The 17,102-nt window shown below is 44.5% G+C and overlaps 1 protein-coding gene across 1 annotated transcript in view; it reads left to right on the top strand.

Moving 5' to 3' along the window:
- ADAMTS18 (ADAM metallopeptidase with thrombospondin type 1 motif 18) overlaps positions 1–17,102 on the top strand; it is a 162,933-nt gene that overhangs the window by 138,440 nt on the left and 7,391 nt on the right. The window contains 5 exon segments of the mRNA XM_007447144.1: positions 1,935–2,062; positions 2,150–2,354; positions 4,943–5,128; positions 11,034–11,246; positions 17,046–17,102. The exon segment at positions 17,046–17,102 is cut by the window's right edge and continues 12 nt beyond it. Of these exon segments, the coding sequence (XP_007447206.1) occupies positions 1,935–2,062; positions 2,150–2,354; positions 4,943–5,128; positions 11,034–11,246; positions 17,046–17,102 (789 nt within the window).

The raw sequence follows: 17,102 nt of genomic DNA, 5'->3' as shown, positions 1-17,102 counted from the left end.
GTGTAGGGATTGTCAGTACACTTGAATGGCAAGCTTATATTTTCTTATTTTAAGCCTCCTTTCCATCATTGTTTATCTCCACCAAGAAAAGAAAGGAACCCCGTTCGTATGTACATCCATGAAAAGGGAGAGAGAGCGTTGGTCATGCTTAACTCCTAGAACTTTCCTGATGGCTCCACGTGGAAATGATATTCTATGCAGTAACAAGTTTGCTGGCTCTTTAAAAGCAGAACAGCCCCTGCAGTGACTCTGCAGAATTGGAGTGAAATGGGCAGTATCTTTTGCTTCTTTTCGTTTTTTTTCCCCCCCTTTTTTTTTTTTTTTTTTTTTTTTTTGGCCTCGCAGTGAGAGGCATGCATGATCTTAGTTCCCTGACCGGGGATCAAACCTGCGAAGTCCTAACAACTGGACTTCCAGGGAATTCCCTGCAACCCTATTATTTTTCTCAGTATTTCCTATTGAATAATGGGACCTTTTAGGGACTATTATTCCGCAGAGATATACTAGAAATAAGGGCTTAGACTCTTGGAGCTCTAAGGACAAAGGAGTTCATCTGATCTAACTCCATTATTTTCCCACGTAATGACCATGTTATATGCCCTACGGTACGCCTGGTCCTCAGCTGAGGACTGGAAGGTGGAGATGAATAGCTTGTAGTTCCTGCCATCAATGAACCCACCATCAAATAGAAGAGGTGGATGTGTAAACAGATAATTGAGATGCAGTGAGATATGTGCTATAAAAATGATAAATATAAAAAAGCAGCAAGGAGACTTCCCTGGTGGTCCAGTGGTTAGGACTCTGCACAAGGCACAAGACACGAACAACAACAACAACAAAAAAGGGCAAATAAGGGAGAAAATGGAAACTAGAGGAATCAGGTCTGTGAGGTCGGGGTTGATTAAAACTAATAATTTCATGATAATATATATCTTTTCTTTGCATCTTACTGTAAGATAAAATGGTTATACAAATATAAGGAATTCTTTTATTTGGTATCATCTCTCTTTAACTAAGATAACATGGATTATGCAATGTTTTAGAATACTTAGAATCCTAGAACTCATGTACTAAATTCTCTGGACTAACAGAAAGGTCTTTAACCTCACACCTCAGGCTTGTGGGGGGCAGGGGAAACCAGAGCAAATATCATAGGACTAGGAAGGTGCAGAAATGCAGACGTGTAACAAACACACATTTGGTCTCAGTGACGTTTTTATGCTTTCAAATGATACTTAGAATATTTGTAAACCAGGAGCAGTTTTAGACATTGATGCTTTGAAACGTATCATGATCCTATCTGGTGGATCTTTTTAATGCTAGGCCTTCAAATCAGAGAATTTCAATTAATCACAGGCAGTTGTTGACAAGGATTCATGGTTACAGTTGATCATTCTTCAGTGTACACCAAGTCTCAGACAGCTGTGAAAAAAAAAGAAGTGACCTGGCAATCTTTAAATAAAGAACTCGAGATTATGTCTCTAACCCATCAGTAAAGTTTAAGGCTAACCAGAAAAAGTAGTTGGGGGAACCACCTACTTAGAAATATTCTTTGTAAGACCCTCTCTGAATGTGCCCCTCTCTTTTTCAGATGCTCGCTCGCACGCGCACACACACACACACACACACACACACACACCCCTCTGTCTCCCCCTCACTGACCCCTTGTTTCATTAGTCTCATTATTGTACTTTTACTAACTTCTTTGTAGCAATTACCAGAAAGTATCTTCTTTATTTGTCCACATAGCCACCTCTTCCACAAGCTTCTTAATGGGAAAAGCATTGCTTCCTTCATTTTTTCCAACCCTAATGCCTAGGAGATCCCATGGCGCAGGGTTTAAGATCCCAATTGGCTGAACGAATGAATCGCTCACATTTCCAAATGGCACATGTTTCTTTGCCTGCAGAGGACAGGAACGTACTTTTCCCCAGAATTATGTGGTGATTAAACGTGATTCCCTACAAATGGACCACACTCGCGTTGGCTTGAAAATCTATAAAAGCAGAACCAGCATGAATTGGCCATATCGGTTCTGCCGTCGACCTGAGGCTCTCATCAGGTGGTTAATCTTCCACAGCAACTGCTTTGGAATTGATGATCCATAGTCTTAGCTTCACCAGAAGTAATTCTGTCTTTTCACTGAAAGCTGGAAGCCAGGCGAATGGAGCGTGTGCAGCCGGTCCTGTGCGGGGGGCCAGCAGAGCCGGAAGGTCCAGTGTGTCCAGAAGAAGCCCTTCCAAAAGGAGGAAGCGGTGTTGCATTCTCTCTGCCCAGTGAGCACACCCACTCAGGTTCAAGTCTGCAACAGCCATGCCTGCCCTCCAGAATGGAGCCCTGGGCCCTGGTCTCAGGTAAGTGGGAAAGGCTTGGAGTCATTGGACTCGTTCCCCATGGAAAAGGAAGGTGACAGAGATATGGGTGGTATCTTTTTTCCCATAAGCGTGTCTCAGCTGTTGATACCTTTGTGGGAATCACACTGAGTTAATGGGAAATGGGGCATTTTAATGAGCGTTTGTAGCGATGCTTATGCAGCCGGAAGTGTGAGACCCCCCTGTACAACAGCTTAGAAGACTTCAAGTCTAATCTCCTAAAAATTTAGAATATGGAGGCCATTTAGGCTAGACTAGCGAGTGTTGGAGGACTGGCAGATGAAACTGGCTACTGAATTCTCCAGAGCAAACGGAAAACAGCAAGAACTAGGCATAGAAAGGGTGTTTAACTCTTGCTTCGATGGCAAGAGGTGCGGTTATTAGGCTACAGAGAGGAGTTGGGCGTGAAGTTGGCTCTCGCCACGAACTCCCAATGAAAGGTACAAACTCATGAAGTTGGAAGAGCCCTAGAACTACCTGACATTCACAACTCAGAGGGTCTCAGCTGGAGGCACTTTGCCCCCCAGGGGAATTTGGCCGTGGAGACATTTTGATCGTCACAGCTCTGGAGGACGGTGCTACTGGCATCTGGTTGGTAGAGGGAAACATCCTACAATGCACAGGGCATTGTAAAAAATGTCTGGCCCCCCGACATTATCTGGTCCAAAATGTGCCAAGAACCCTGGTACACAGCATCCTTGCAGGTGAGAGCCCAGCCTCTGCCAAACCGTGGATGGCAAGCCAGTTTTAGGGATTAATGCAAAGAAAATGCAGAGGTTTCATCACCTGAACTATGAAGCCAGGTAGGAGCCCCTGACCACATTTCTACCGAGTTTCCGCATAGGGTGCATTACATGCTGGAGGGTATTGATTTCGGATGAAGTTTAGCCTTGCACCCTCACACCCCCTTTTATTTGACAACTAAAACCAAATATGTCCTTTTGAGAACTTACTCAGTACGAAAGGGGTCCTTCAGAACTGTGATAGCAGCCAGTTCTTCCATTAGAGACCATGGCTCTGGGAACCATTTGGGAAGCAATTTAAACATTTTACCATGCTGGAAAAAAATCGCGATAAATAAGAATTCTATTGAATAAGAATTTAACTACTTGGATGTTATGATCGTGAATGAGAGATGTTTAGGGGTGCAGAGCCCTGGTCTGATATCAGACGAATTTGCCCATCTCCACAACTTGGCAGACGGTCGATTCATCTTGGTCAAGGTACCTAAGCTCTGTGACTCTCAGACACCTCCTTTGTAAAAGGGGATAATAGCAGGTATCTCATGGGCTGTTTAGAGGGTCATGTGATATAGGCCCTGGTATACACTAAGGTCTATCATCATGCACAGAAGGCATTCAATAAACGTTCTCTGCTGTGGTTTGCAGAGAGATGATTATTATGATATCATCATCATCCTGTCTCCATCTCCCTTAGAAATAGGAAGAATGAGAATTCCCATTGGTCCTCTGAGCAGGCTTCTGGAACGGTGCCCCAGATGTTTGCAAACTCACACAGAGCCAAGACAAGTGGGACCACATCTCGTGCGGCCCTTCTGAGAGGCAAACAAGAAGACTGTAAAGGCCAGGGAGGGGACACGTCCCTTGAGGACACACCCCAGCCTGGGGCCAAAGTCTTCTAAGTGATCTTGGCAACTTGTGAACTACAAATCTGAAAGCCAGGAGATGATCTGCCGCCTTACACATTTCACAGTTCTTGTGAAGGTCAAGACAGTACGAGTAGGAGAGTGTGAGACCACCGTGCACAGTTACTCCCAAATATCTGATGAGTGTCGGCTTAATTTTTCCCCAAGAGTTAGCACAATGCCCCGCCTAGAAACAGCAGATGTTAGGGGCAGGAATTGGACACTCCCACCCCATTTTTTATAAATGTCACGGTCTGTTGCCATCCCTATTGTACATATTATATTTTGCTATTATTCTCCTTGTCCGAAGCACTGACGATCCTCTTTCACCAATGCCCAGATTGACTCTGCCTTGTGCCAGAGAGAGATAGTTACATCCATGAATAGGCCCTGTACCATTTTCCAAATTGTTATCATGTGTGCTGTGCACAGAATCCCTCTCTTCTCCATTAAGAATAAAACTTGTCTTCAGACCTGGGGCAACACAGCAACCCCTGGGCATTCAGAATGTTGAAAGGGAACGCTAATCTGTACTTAGAGGCTCTGGATGGAGGAAAGATTTATTCTACTGGCTGCAAGGGATTTTATTGGGCACTTGGTTCTAGTGCTTAAAAATTGCTCTGTAGGGCTTCCCTGGTGGCGCAGTGCTTGAGAGTCTGCCTGCCGATGCAGGAGACGCGGGTTCGTGCCCCGTTTGGGGAGGATCCCACATGCCGCGGAGCGGCTGGGCCCGTGAGCCATGGCCGCTGAGCCTGCGCGTCCGGAGCCTGTGCTCCGCAAATGGGAGAGGCCACAACAGTGAGAGGCCCGCGTACCGCAAAAAAAAAAAAAAAAAAAAATTGCTCTGTAAACCCTTCATTAACGCATTAACCTGGAAGACAGTCCTTTGAGACTAGCATGTACATGCCTGTTTTTAAATCTCAAGTGTTCTAAGACCTGTGGACGAGGGGTGAGGAAACGTGAAGTCCTGTGTAAAAGTTCTGCCACGGTAGAGGACGTCCCTGAGAGCTTGTGTGCCAGCAGCCCGAGACCAGAATCGCAGGAGGGCTGCGTCCTAGGACGATGTCCCAAGAACAGTCGGCTCCAGTGGGTCGTCTCTTCGTGGAGTGAGGTATGAGTTTAGATGTAGTCCTGGGTTTTACTGGGAATGCTCAGCTCATCCCCCAGCATCCACACACTCAATGCTCCTCTCTGTTCCACACGTGGCTGCTTATTATTCATTCTTCCCTGCTGATTTCTTCCTCACGTATTAATAAAGCACCCATCACACTGATTGGGCAGTGCCTGGGCCGTGGAGGTACCAAACCGCATAAAGCATGTGTATAAAAATACGGGTGGGACTTCCCTGGTGGCGCAGTGGTTGGGAATCCGCCGGCCAATGCAGGGGACGCGGGCTCGAGCCCTGGTCCAGGAAGATCCCCCCCACCCCGTGCCGCGGAGCAACTAAAAGCCCGTGCGCCACAACTACTGAGCCTGCTCTCTGGAGCCCGCTTGCCGCAACTAGAGAAAGCCCAGGCACAGCAACGAAGGCCCAACGCAGCCAAAAATAAATAATTTAAATAAATAAAAGAAAAATACAGGTAAGGTAAACGGAGTGCTGTGGCAGAGGTCTGTGATCCCACGGGAGAGCCTGAGGTCCACCCAACCCCCGCGTCAGGAGGAAACCTTGGCAGAAGAGACTTTCCAGGGAGTGTGAGCCTGAGGAATGAGCAGGAATCAGGCAAAGACAGGGCCAGGGCTGTTCAGACAGAGGGTGCACCCTACGGAAGGGAGAGACCGGAGAATATAACGCAGTCAGGGCGGAACTGGGCAGGGGGTCGGGGTGGAAGCTGGAGGTTTCATCAGGCACAGATCGTGAAGGCCGGGGGTGGAGGGCTACAGATATATCCTATAAAGGTTGGGGAGCTATTTAAAATTTTAAATAAAGCAGTGGAACAATCAGGTTTTCATCTCAGACAGAGGGGAACCCAAAGCCAGAGGCAGGAAAATCACTTGCCTGGACATTGCAGTGATGAAAATGAAAGATGAAAGTTTTCCAGGGATGGCAGGAAGCAGAGAGTTCCTAAAGAGGCCGGCTGGTACCTTCAGGCATATGTTGGGTAGGGGAAAGGGAAAATTTAAAGATGCCTCCCAGACTTCTAGCTTGGGAAAATCCTTTGAGTTCACAGGCATAGGAAACATGAGAAAAGACGCCAAACCGCAAGTGTACCTCAGAAACACGTAAGGCGAGGTCTCTGCTCTTATGGAGTCCACCGTCTGGTGAGCAAGACAGATGCCCAGAACGAGAACAGGTCACTAGTGGGGATGGTGAGGTCCAGTAGTGGAGGGGCTTCTATCCCAACAGGCTCTGGGTCTTTTCCATCAATGCCCTTCCATTCTATGTAGATGACAAGTATAGAGCAACACGTCCGCCTCTCTCCCCCTCGCTCATTTTCTTGAAGAGACACTATAACCTAATGGCTAAAGGCATGGGCTTGAATCAGACTTAGCCCATTAAAAAGCAGCCTTCAGTGATTACTACAGGTGTGACCTTGGGCTAAGCCTCCTTTTCCTCCTTGGCACCTTGGAGCCAACAGTTGCACTAACCTCCCTCATAGAGCTGCTGTAAGTATAAGCTCAGTGTTATCCTTCATTGTTTATTTATTTTATCTTTATTGAATTATAGTTGATTTACAATGTTGTGCTAATCTGCTGTACAGCAAAGTGACTCAGTTATACACATGTAGACATTCTTTTCTATATTCTTTTCCATTACGGTTTATCCCTGGAGATTGGATATAGTTCCCTGTACTATACAGCAGGACCCTGTAGTTTATCCATTCTAAACGTAATAATTTGCATCTACTAACCCCAAACTCCCAATCCAGACCTCTCCCTCCACCCCTCCATCTTGGCAACCACAAGTTTGTTCACTATGTCTGTGTGTCTGTTTCTGTTTCATAGATATGTTCATTTGTGTCATATCTTAGATTCCACATATAAGTGATACCGTATGGTATTTGTCTTTCTCCTTCTGACTTATTTCACTTAGTATGATAATCTCTAGATCCATCCATGTTGCTGCAAATGGCATAATTTCATTCATTTTTATGGCTGAGTAGTATTCCATTGCATATATGTACCACATTTTCTTTATCTATTCATCTGTCAGCAGACATTTAGGTTGCTTCCGTGTCTTGGCTATTGTGAATAGTACTGCTATGAACGTACGGGTGCATATATCGTTTTGAATTAAAGTTTTTTGTCTGGTTATATGCTGGATCATGTGGCAATTCTATTTTTAGTTTTCTGAGGAACCTCCATACGGTTTTCCACAGTGCCTGCACCAACTTACATTCCCACCAACAGGGCAGGAGCATTCCCTTTTCTCCACACCCTCTCCAGCATTTGTTATTTGTAGACTTTTTAATAATGGCCATCTGACCAGTGTGAGGTGGTACCTCACTGTATTTTGATTTGCATTTCCCTAATAATTAGCGATGTTGAGCATCTCTTCACGTGCCTATTGGCCATTTGTACGCCTTCCTTGGAGAAATGTTTGTTTAGGTCTTCTGCCCATTTTTCAGTTGGGTTGTTTGTTTTTTCTGTTGTTAAGTTGTATGAGCTGGCTGTTTATCTTGGAGATTAAGCCCTTGTTGGTTGCATCACTTGCAAAAAGTTTTCTCCCGTTCCACACTTGTCTTTTCAGTTTTTTTATGGTTTCCTTTGCTGTGAAAAACCTTGTAAGTTTGATTAGGTCCCACTTGTTTATTTTTGTTTTTATTTCTATTGCCTTGAGAAGCTGACCTAAGGAAACACCGGTATGATTTATGTCAGAGAGTGTTTTGCCTATGCTCTCTTCTAGGAGTTTTACAGTGTCATGTTTTATGTTTAAGTCTTTAAGGCATTTTTCATTTCTTATTTTGTTTATTTGGGTTCTCTTTTTCTTCTTGGTGAGTCTGGTCAGAGGTTTGTCGATTTTGTTTACCCTTTCAAAGAACCAGCTCTTGATTTTATTAATTTTTTTCTATTGTTTTTTAATCTCTGTTTTATTTCCTCTGATCTGTATTGTTTCCTTCCTTCTGCTGCCTTACATTTGTTTACTCTCCTGTTTTTTCTAATTTACTCTCCTTTTTCTAATTATTTCAGGTAGTAGGTTAGGTTGTTTGAGATTTTTCTTGTTGTTTTGAGGAAGGCATGTATTTCGAGGAACTTCCCTGTAAGAACTGATTTTGCTGCATCCCATAGATTTTGTATGGTTGTGCTTTCATTTCATTTGTTTCAAGGTATTTTTTAGTTTCTTTTTTGATTTCCTTGTTGACCCATTGGTTTTGCTAGTAGCACATCGTTTAGTCTCCAAGTAATCAGGTTTTTTTCTCATTTCTTTTCCTATGGTTGATTTCTAGTTTCGTGCCATTGCGGTCAGAGAAGATGCTCAAAATAATTTCTGTACTCTTAAATGTGTTGAGGTTAGTTTTGTGCCCTGGTATGTGGTCAGTCCTAGAGAATGTTCCATGTGTACTTGAAAAGAATGTGTATTCTGGTTTGTTTGGTTTGTCTTGATGTAATGTCCCCAAAATATCAATTAAGTGTAACTGTTGTATTGTGTCATTTAGGATCTCTGTTGTCTTTGATTTTCTGTCTGGAAGATACGTCCATTGATGTGAGTGGGGTGTTAAAGGGAGAGACTGACAGGAATACAATAATAGTTGGAGACTTTATGTCTGTTAGGATTTGTTTTATGTATTTTGGTGCTCCTATATTAGGTGGATATATGTTAAGGAGTGTAAAATCCTCTACTTGTATTGATCCTCTTATCATTATACAGTGTCCTTCTTTAAAACAGAGGCCATAAAGAAAAAGTCTATTTTGTCTGATACAAGTACCGCGACTCCCGCTTTCTTGTCGTTTCTGTTTGTATGGAGTATCTTCTTCCATCCCCTCCTTTTCAATCTATTTGTGTCCTCTGCCCTACGGTGGGTCTCTTGTATTTTAATCCAGTCTGCCACTCTGTGTCTTTTGATTGGAGCATTCAGTCCATTGACATTTAAGGTAATTATTGATACATATGTATTTATTGCCATTTTAAACCTTGTTTTCCAGTTAATTTCTTCTTTGTTCCGTTCTTTTTGGTTTTCTTTTTGTGGTTTAATGGTTTCCTTTTATTTTATGCTTGTGTTTTCTTCCTTTTGGTTTTTGTGAATCTATTGGACGTTTTTGATTTGTGGTTGCCCCGTTTTTCAGGTATGTTCACCCCGTCCTATATCTGCTTGCTTTAGACTGATAGTCAAATAGGCTCAAACACATTCTAAAAAAAAAAACAAAAAACTACGTTTTCTTACTCTTTCCCCACATTTTGTGATTTTAATGTCCTTTTTTACATTTTCATGTTTATCCTTTTGCTGTTCCTTGTGTTTATCATTGCTTTCACAGATAGGTTTTTTTTTTTTCCTTTTGATCTGTATACTGAATTATTTAAGTGATTTACTTTCCTCCTTCCTATATCTTCCTTTCTGTTTAGAAAAGACCTTTCAGTATTTCTTTTAGGATAGGTTTAGTACTGCTGTATTCTTTTAGTTTTTGCTTGTCTGAGAAATTCTTTCTCTCCCCTTCTATTCGAAATGGTAATCTTGCTGGGTAGAGTAACCTACGTTGCAGACTTTCCCCTCCATGACTTTGCTGCTGGAGAGTGCACTCACAGAGAAAGAAGCTCCTGTGGTGGTCCTGCCCCGCTCCTAGCACACACACACACCCCCCGCCCCCAACAATAGTGCCTTGCCTCTCTAATGGGCCCAGGCTTCTTTCTGTCCTCCCCAAGCTGGGGCATACCACGCCCTAGCCCCCTCCGGGTGTCTCCAAGCAACCAACCCCAGTCCTCTCCCTGGGTCTGACCTCCAGATCCCGAGCATCAGCAGCCAGCCCCTGCCTGCCTCAGTGGAGGAGCATCTCAGGCTAGGGGGTGCCGGGCAGTGGTGCCAACCCTCCATGCAGGTCTCTCTCCTCTTTGCCCTCTACAGACTGGTTGCTGTGCTCCTCCAAGGCTCCAAAGCTTCCCCTCTGTCCTGGTTGATCTCCCTGCCAGTGAGGGGACTTCCCAGGGTGCAGAAAGCCTTCCCCTTGCACAGTTTCCTCCCAGGGGCACAGATCCTGTCCCAATGCCTCTCTTTTTTTTCCTTTTTTCTTTTGTCCTACCCAGTTATGTGGAGATTTTCTTACCCTTTTGAAAGTCTGAGGTCTCCTGCCAGGGTTCAGTAGATGTTCTGTGAGAATCATTCCACGTGCAGGTGTAATTTTGATGTATTTGTGGCAGAAGGTGAGCTCCATATCCTGGTCCTCCAGCATCTTGATCCTATCCCTGTCCTTCGTTATTTTTGATGGTTACACTGACGCCAGTTCTTACTGATTTATTCAGTTCATCAAGGCTTCGTACAGTATTCCATAATACTGTTTAAAAGCAAAACAGGTTTTCTCATACGTTTCATCAGCCTCCATCCTTTGTTTTTCCTGCCATGCCACAGCTGCGGGTTGTATCTCAGCCAAGAGAGAGGCAGGGTAAAAATGAAGGCAAGTTACTTGTGATCTGACGGTTCTTCCCCTGCACTGCCTCTAACCCCAGTCTCCCTGTCCTGCTTCCTTGGCACACCGAGCCCTGACTCTGCAGAGAGGCCTCGGGTATTCCTGGACATCCAGTCACTTACACAGGGATCCTGATCACATCCTCTGCCAATCTTGTCTTTCTCTCGGACTTTGTCTCACTCCCTCCACGTGGCATCTCGTGGTCCTGCTGGGCAGGGCCTCATTTTGTTTTACGGTACTGATGAATTCTGTGACCTTGGGAAAGTGACTCCGATTCTCTGGTCTCTACAGCACGAGGGACTGGGTGCAGTGCTTTCGGGATCCAGGTGTGGTGTGGTTGACCTGCTGCAGTCCCATCCCTCGGGTTACGCGTGGATGGTGCATCCTTAGGTCAGAACGCATCTGCTCAGCAGACTTAACGGTGGAGCCTGCACACTGACGCCTCTTTTCTTGGCCCCTAGTGTTCCGCTAGCTGTGGTTTGGGGGTAAGGAAGAGGGAAATGAAATGCAGCGAGAAGGCCTTCCAGGGCAAGCTGATAACCCTCCCTGAGCGACGGTGCCGCAATATTAAGAAACCAAACCTGGACTTGGAAGAAACCTGCAACCGAGGGGCGTGTCCAGCCCGTCCAGTGTACAGTATGGCAGCTGGTTGGTATTCGTCGCCATGGCAACAGGTGAGCGCACACAGATTGAGGGGACTTACACTTAGGAGAGATTCAAAAAAAGGAGGCAGTTTACAACTGCTGCTGTTACAGACCTGTCCCAACAACCTGAGCTCCTTGGCCGGCTCCACTGCCCATGCGGCCCTGGGCAGATTCCATCATCTGTGAGCCTCCATTTTCACATCTAGAAAATTGAGATGATAATATCTTGCAGAGCTGGGTTTTTTTTTTTTGTTTTCTTGTGGAGCACAGGCTCCGGACGCGCAGGCTCAGCGGCCATGGCTCACGGGCCCAGCCGCTCTGTGGCACGTGGGATCTTCCCGGCCCGGGGCACGAGCCCGCGTCCCCTGCATCGGCAGGCGGACTCTCAACCACGGCGCCACCAGGGAAGCCCTTTTTTTTCTTTTTTAATGAGTAAATAATATAAAGTCCTTAGTCCCAGGGCCGTCACGTCGTGCTGATGTTCATAGTTGTTGCTGGTGTTCACACCATCACGAGAGTCTTCTGCTCAGAGGCTTGACTCGCTTGGTTTTTATGTCATGTTTCTGAATAATATAATAGCTAACATTTGTCAAACCCTTTCTGTGCTACGGACTGTACACGCATCCTCTATTCCCTCCGTTCATCCTGGAAACAGTCTTATTAGTGGGTATTATTGTCCCTATTTTGAGGCAGGTAAAGCTCAGTGACTTTGGCAATTCAGCCAAAGACACCCAGCTTTTAAACTCAGATCCTCGAAAGACTTGGAAGCAACTTTAGACACACTGCTTTGGGCTAGGATTGGTATGTGATGCTAGGTCTTAAAGAAAAAGAATAATACGCCCTCAGGAATCCAAAGCTGTGCTTTGGTCCGTGCGTTGTTACAACCAATGGGAGTTACATAGCTCTTCAGAGACCCCACTGGCTCGAGAGGTGCTACCCACCTCATCATGCAACACAGGAGCCAGGTAGGTTTGGGTATGTATGTATTGGGGAGGCTCTGGGAACTAAAACATGGAGGAAAGATCAGGAAATTAGCATGACTGCATATCTCTAATTGGCTAGGCTCCTACTAGGCGCTATGCCTATTGCTATGAATTCCTTTTTTTAAATTTTTATCATTATTTTACTCTTTTAACAGATTTGGAAATTGATTCATGTAAAATCATTTAGATCAGGGATCAGCAAATAATTGCCAGTGGGCAAATCCTCTCCCCCAGCTGCTGCCTGAATAAACTTCTGTTAGCGCACAGCCATGCTCATTTGTTTGTGGTGTTCATGGCTGCTTTAGTGCTACAAAGGCAAAGTTGAGTGACTGCAAGAAAAATCGTATGGCCCATAAAGCCTAAAATATTTACTACTGTGAGAGGACAGTTCCCCAGATGACAGAGTAGGAGTTCACCCCCTCTCATGGGCACAGCAAAATAACAAGTATTTACAGAACGACAATTGACGACAAAGAAAGACCAGAACCTACCAGAAAAGATATTCTACAGCTAAAGATGTAACGAAGGAGCCACAGTGAGATGGGTAGGAGAGGCAGAGTCGCAGTATACCCCCAGGTGGGTGATTCACAAGTGGGAGAATAGCTACAGTTGCAGAGCTTGTCCCCAGGGAGCGAGGGATCTGCACCAGGAAGATGAGCCTTCAGAACGTCTGGCCTCGGAGGCCAGTGGAGCTTAGTTTCAGGAGTTCCGGAGCACTGTGGGAGACAGAGACACCACTCTTAAAGGGTGCACACAGAATCTCACACGCTCTGAGACCTAGGGCATAAGCAATGCTTAGAAAGGAGCCTGGGTCAGACCTACCTGCTGATCTTGGAGAGTCTCCTGGAGAACAAGGAAGCAACTGCAGCAAACCCTGGATACAGACACTGGCATCAGGCATTGGGGGAGCTCATTCTATCACATGGACACTAGTGCTGGCAAGCGCCATCTTGTAACCTCCCTCGAGGTGATTAGCCTAGGCAGCCAGCCCTGCCCACCAGCCTAAAGGCACCAGTACTGGGATGCCTCAGGCCAAGCAGTTTAACTGGGTGCAGATGCTGCCCCACCCACCAGCAAAGAGGCTGCCTTAAGACTCCCTGGGCCCAAGCCCAGCCTACCAGTGAGCCTGCTCTAGCCTCAGAACCAGCCTCACCCACCAGCGGGTGGACAGCAGCCTCAGGACAACTGCAGCCATGGCAGGACCCAGCCCACCCACCAGCAGGCCAACACCAGCTCTGAGATACCTTGGCTGCCAGCTGCCCTGGGATCCAGCCCAGCTCATCAGTAGGCCAACACAAGCTGTGAGACATGCCAGACCCACAGCAGCTGTGTCAGAAAATGGCTTTACCCACCAATATTTAGACACAACCTCTGGGACCACTGGACTCTGCAGCCAGACCCCAGGACCTGACTTTGCCTGCCACTGGGCTGGCACTAGCCCCAGGACCTGGCTGAATGAATGCACCAGTAGGTGGGCTTCAGCCCTGGGATCTCCTGGACCCTGACCCTGCTCACCAGCAAGCCATTACTAACCCCAGGGTTCTGCAGCCAGCAACCTTGTGACACAGCCTCACCAACCAGCGGTCAGCAGCCTCTGCACAAGGCAGGGCAATAAAAGGAATCCAAATTGAAAAAGAAGTGAAACTGTCACTGTTTGTAGATGACACTATACTATACATAGAAAATCCTAAAGATACACCACCAAAAAAACTACCACAGCTCATCAATGGATGTGGTAAAGCTACAGGATACAAAATTAATATACAGAAATCTGTTATATTTCCATACACTAATAACAACCTGTCAGAGAAATTAAACAATCCCATTTACAATTACATCAAAAAAGAATAAAATACCTAGGAATAAACCTACCCAAGGAGGTAAAAGACCTGTACGCACAAAACTATAAGACACCGATCAAAGAAATTGAAGAGGTCATAAACAGATGGAAAGATATACTGTGTTTGTGGATTGGAAGAATTAATGTAATTAATATTGTTAAAATGATCATACTACCCAAGGCAATCTACATATTCAGTGCAATCCCTATCAAAATACCAACAGTATTTTTCACAGAACTGGAACAAATAATCTTAAAATTTGTTTGGAAACACAAAAGACCCTAAATAGCCAAAACAGTCTTGAGAAAGAAGAACAGAACTGGAGGTATCATGCTCCCTGACTTCAGACTATACTAAAAAACTATGGTAATCCAAACAGTATGATACTGGCACAAAAACAGACACGTGGATTAATGGGACAGAATAGAGAGCCCAGAATTAAACCCATGCACTTAAGGTCACCTAATCTACAACGAAGGAGGCAAGAATATACAGTGGAGAAAATAGTCTCTTCAATTAGTGGTACTGGGAAAACTGTACCACTGCATGTAAAAGAATGAAATTAGTACATTTTCTCATACCATATGAATTCAAAATGGATTAAAGACATAAATGTAAGACCAGAAACCATAAAACTCCTAGAAGAAAACATAGGCAGAACATTCTTTTACATAAACTGTAGCAATGTGTTTTTGGGTCTGCCTCCTCAGGCAAAGGAAACTAAAGCAAAAATAAACACATGGGATCTAATTAAACTTAAAAACTTTGCACGTCAAAGGAAACCATAGACAAAATGAAATGACAACCTACCGACTGGGAGGAAATATTTGCAAATGATGTGACTAATAAGGGGATAAAATCCAAAACATATAACCAACTCACACACATCCATATCAGAAGACAAAACAACCCAATCAAAAGTGGGCGGAGGAACTGAATAAACAAACACTTTTCCAAAGAGGACATGCAGATGGCCAAAGAGTACATGAAAAGATGCTCAACATCACTGATCGTCAGAGAAATGCAAGTCAAAACCACAGTGAGGGGCTTCCCTGGTGGCACAGTGGTTAAGAATCCACCCGCCAATGCAGGGGACACAGGTTCGAGCCCTGGTCCAAGAAGATCCCACGTGCCGCAGAGCAGCTGAGCCCGTGCGCCACAACTACTGAGCCTGCGTGCCGCAACTACTGAGCCCACGTGCCTGGAGCCCGTGCTCCATGACAAGAGAAGCCACCACGACGAGAAGCCCACACTGAAGAGTAGCCCCCGCTCGCCCCGCAACTACAGAAAGCCCACCCGCGCACAGCAACGAAGACCCAACACAGCCAAAAATAAATAAATAAAGTTATATTAAAAAAAAAACACGCAGTGAGATGTTACCTCACACCTCTTAGTATGGCTGTCATCAAAAAGAACACAAATAACAAATGTTGGCGAGGATGTGGAGAAAAGGGAACCCCTATACACTGTTGGTGGGAAGGTAAATTGGTGCAGACACTGTGGAAAACAGTATGGACATTCCTCAAAAAACTAAAAATAGGACTACCATATGACCCAGCAGTTCAACTCCTGGGTATGTATCCAAAGAAAATGAAAACACTAATTCAAAGAGATACATGCACCCTAATTTTCATAACAGCATTATTTACAGTAACCAAGATATGAAAGCAAACTAAGTACCTATCAACAGAGGAGTGGATAAAGAAGATGTGGTACATGTATATAATGGACTACTACTCAGCCACAAAAAAGAAGGAAATAATGCCATTTGCAGCAACGTCAATGGACCAGGAAGGTTTTATGCTTAGTGAAATAAGTCAGATAGAGAAGGACAAATACTGTTTGTTGTCACTTATATGTGGACTGTAAAAAATATAGAGAACAAACCAGTAACAGAGTGGGAGGGGCATTAAAAGGTACAAACTACCATATATATAATAAATAAGCTACAGTGACATGTTTTACAGCACAGGGGATATAAGCAATATTTTATAATAACTATAAACGGAATATAATCTATAAAAATTTTGAATCACTCTGTTGTACACCTGAGACTAATACAATCTTGTAAATCAAATAAAAATATTTACTGTCTTGCTCTTTACGAAAAAAGTTTGCCAACTTCTGGTTTAAATGATTTGATAACACTAATACAGCTATATTTGAATTTGGGGCTAATTCCAAAACTCATACTCTTTTTACCTCAACGTATTTTTTCCTCTCAAATGCCAATCCATATAGTGATGCTTGTCCAAGATGAAGTCCGCACCTGTCCACAATAAAATAAGAAAAATAAGGATAATTTAGTGAATTTTTAAAAAGCAAAATACATATAAAAATCTATTTAAAGGGCTATCTTTTCCCCTGATAATATTTTCTTGTTTTCCAGGCACAAATATCTTTATATGTGTGCCTGGAAAAAAATAACTTGACAGTCCTTATTAGTCTTTTTTTTTTTTTAACTTCAGTTGGACAGTGAAATAATTGACTTCTAGGAAGTACCATATCCACCAAGCTAACTCAGAATTCGGCTGGGCACAGAGGGCATAATTCCAAAGCTGTCTCGGAGAGTTATTTCTTTCGCTGTCCAAGTTTTGAACTATCCCCTCCACTATCGTATCTGCAGAGATTGCCTGGAATTCTTTAAATACTGTGATGAATTGCCTAGATGTGTCTCTATTTGTTTCTGCGTTCTTATAGCAGCTTCTGTATTTCTGGAAGCTCTCTTCTTTATGAGTCACTTAACTGGGAGACACACACTCTTGGGGGAGATAGATAGTATTTGCTTAAGAGCCTTCTAATCAGCTCACACGGCTCCCACATGTTAGAAGAGACTCAGTGTACCACGAGCACATTGTGCCTGGCTCTGGACAATCCCTATTTTATGGACAGGCATCTTGGCGATGTCATGAAGCATGGGGATTCCTTTTATTTGATGTCACTGACATCAGACAGGACACCATCCCGATTGTTCCTGACTCCTTCCTTTTTTCCCTTTTCTGCAGTGCACGGTGACCTGTGGAGGAGGGGTCCAGACCCGATCAGTCCACTGTGTTCAGCAG

The sequence above is a fragment of the Lipotes vexillifer genome, unplaced genomic scaffold, assembly GCF_000442215.2.
Source record: "Lipotes vexillifer unplaced genomic scaffold, Lipotes_vexillifer_v1.1 scaffold871, whole genome shotgun sequence".
NCBI classification, from domain to species: domain Eukaryota; kingdom Metazoa; phylum Chordata; class Mammalia; order Artiodactyla; family Lipotidae; genus Lipotes; species Lipotes vexillifer.
Note: the sequence above shows the minus strand (reverse complement) of the source record. Positions and strands in the feature narration are given on the sequence as shown.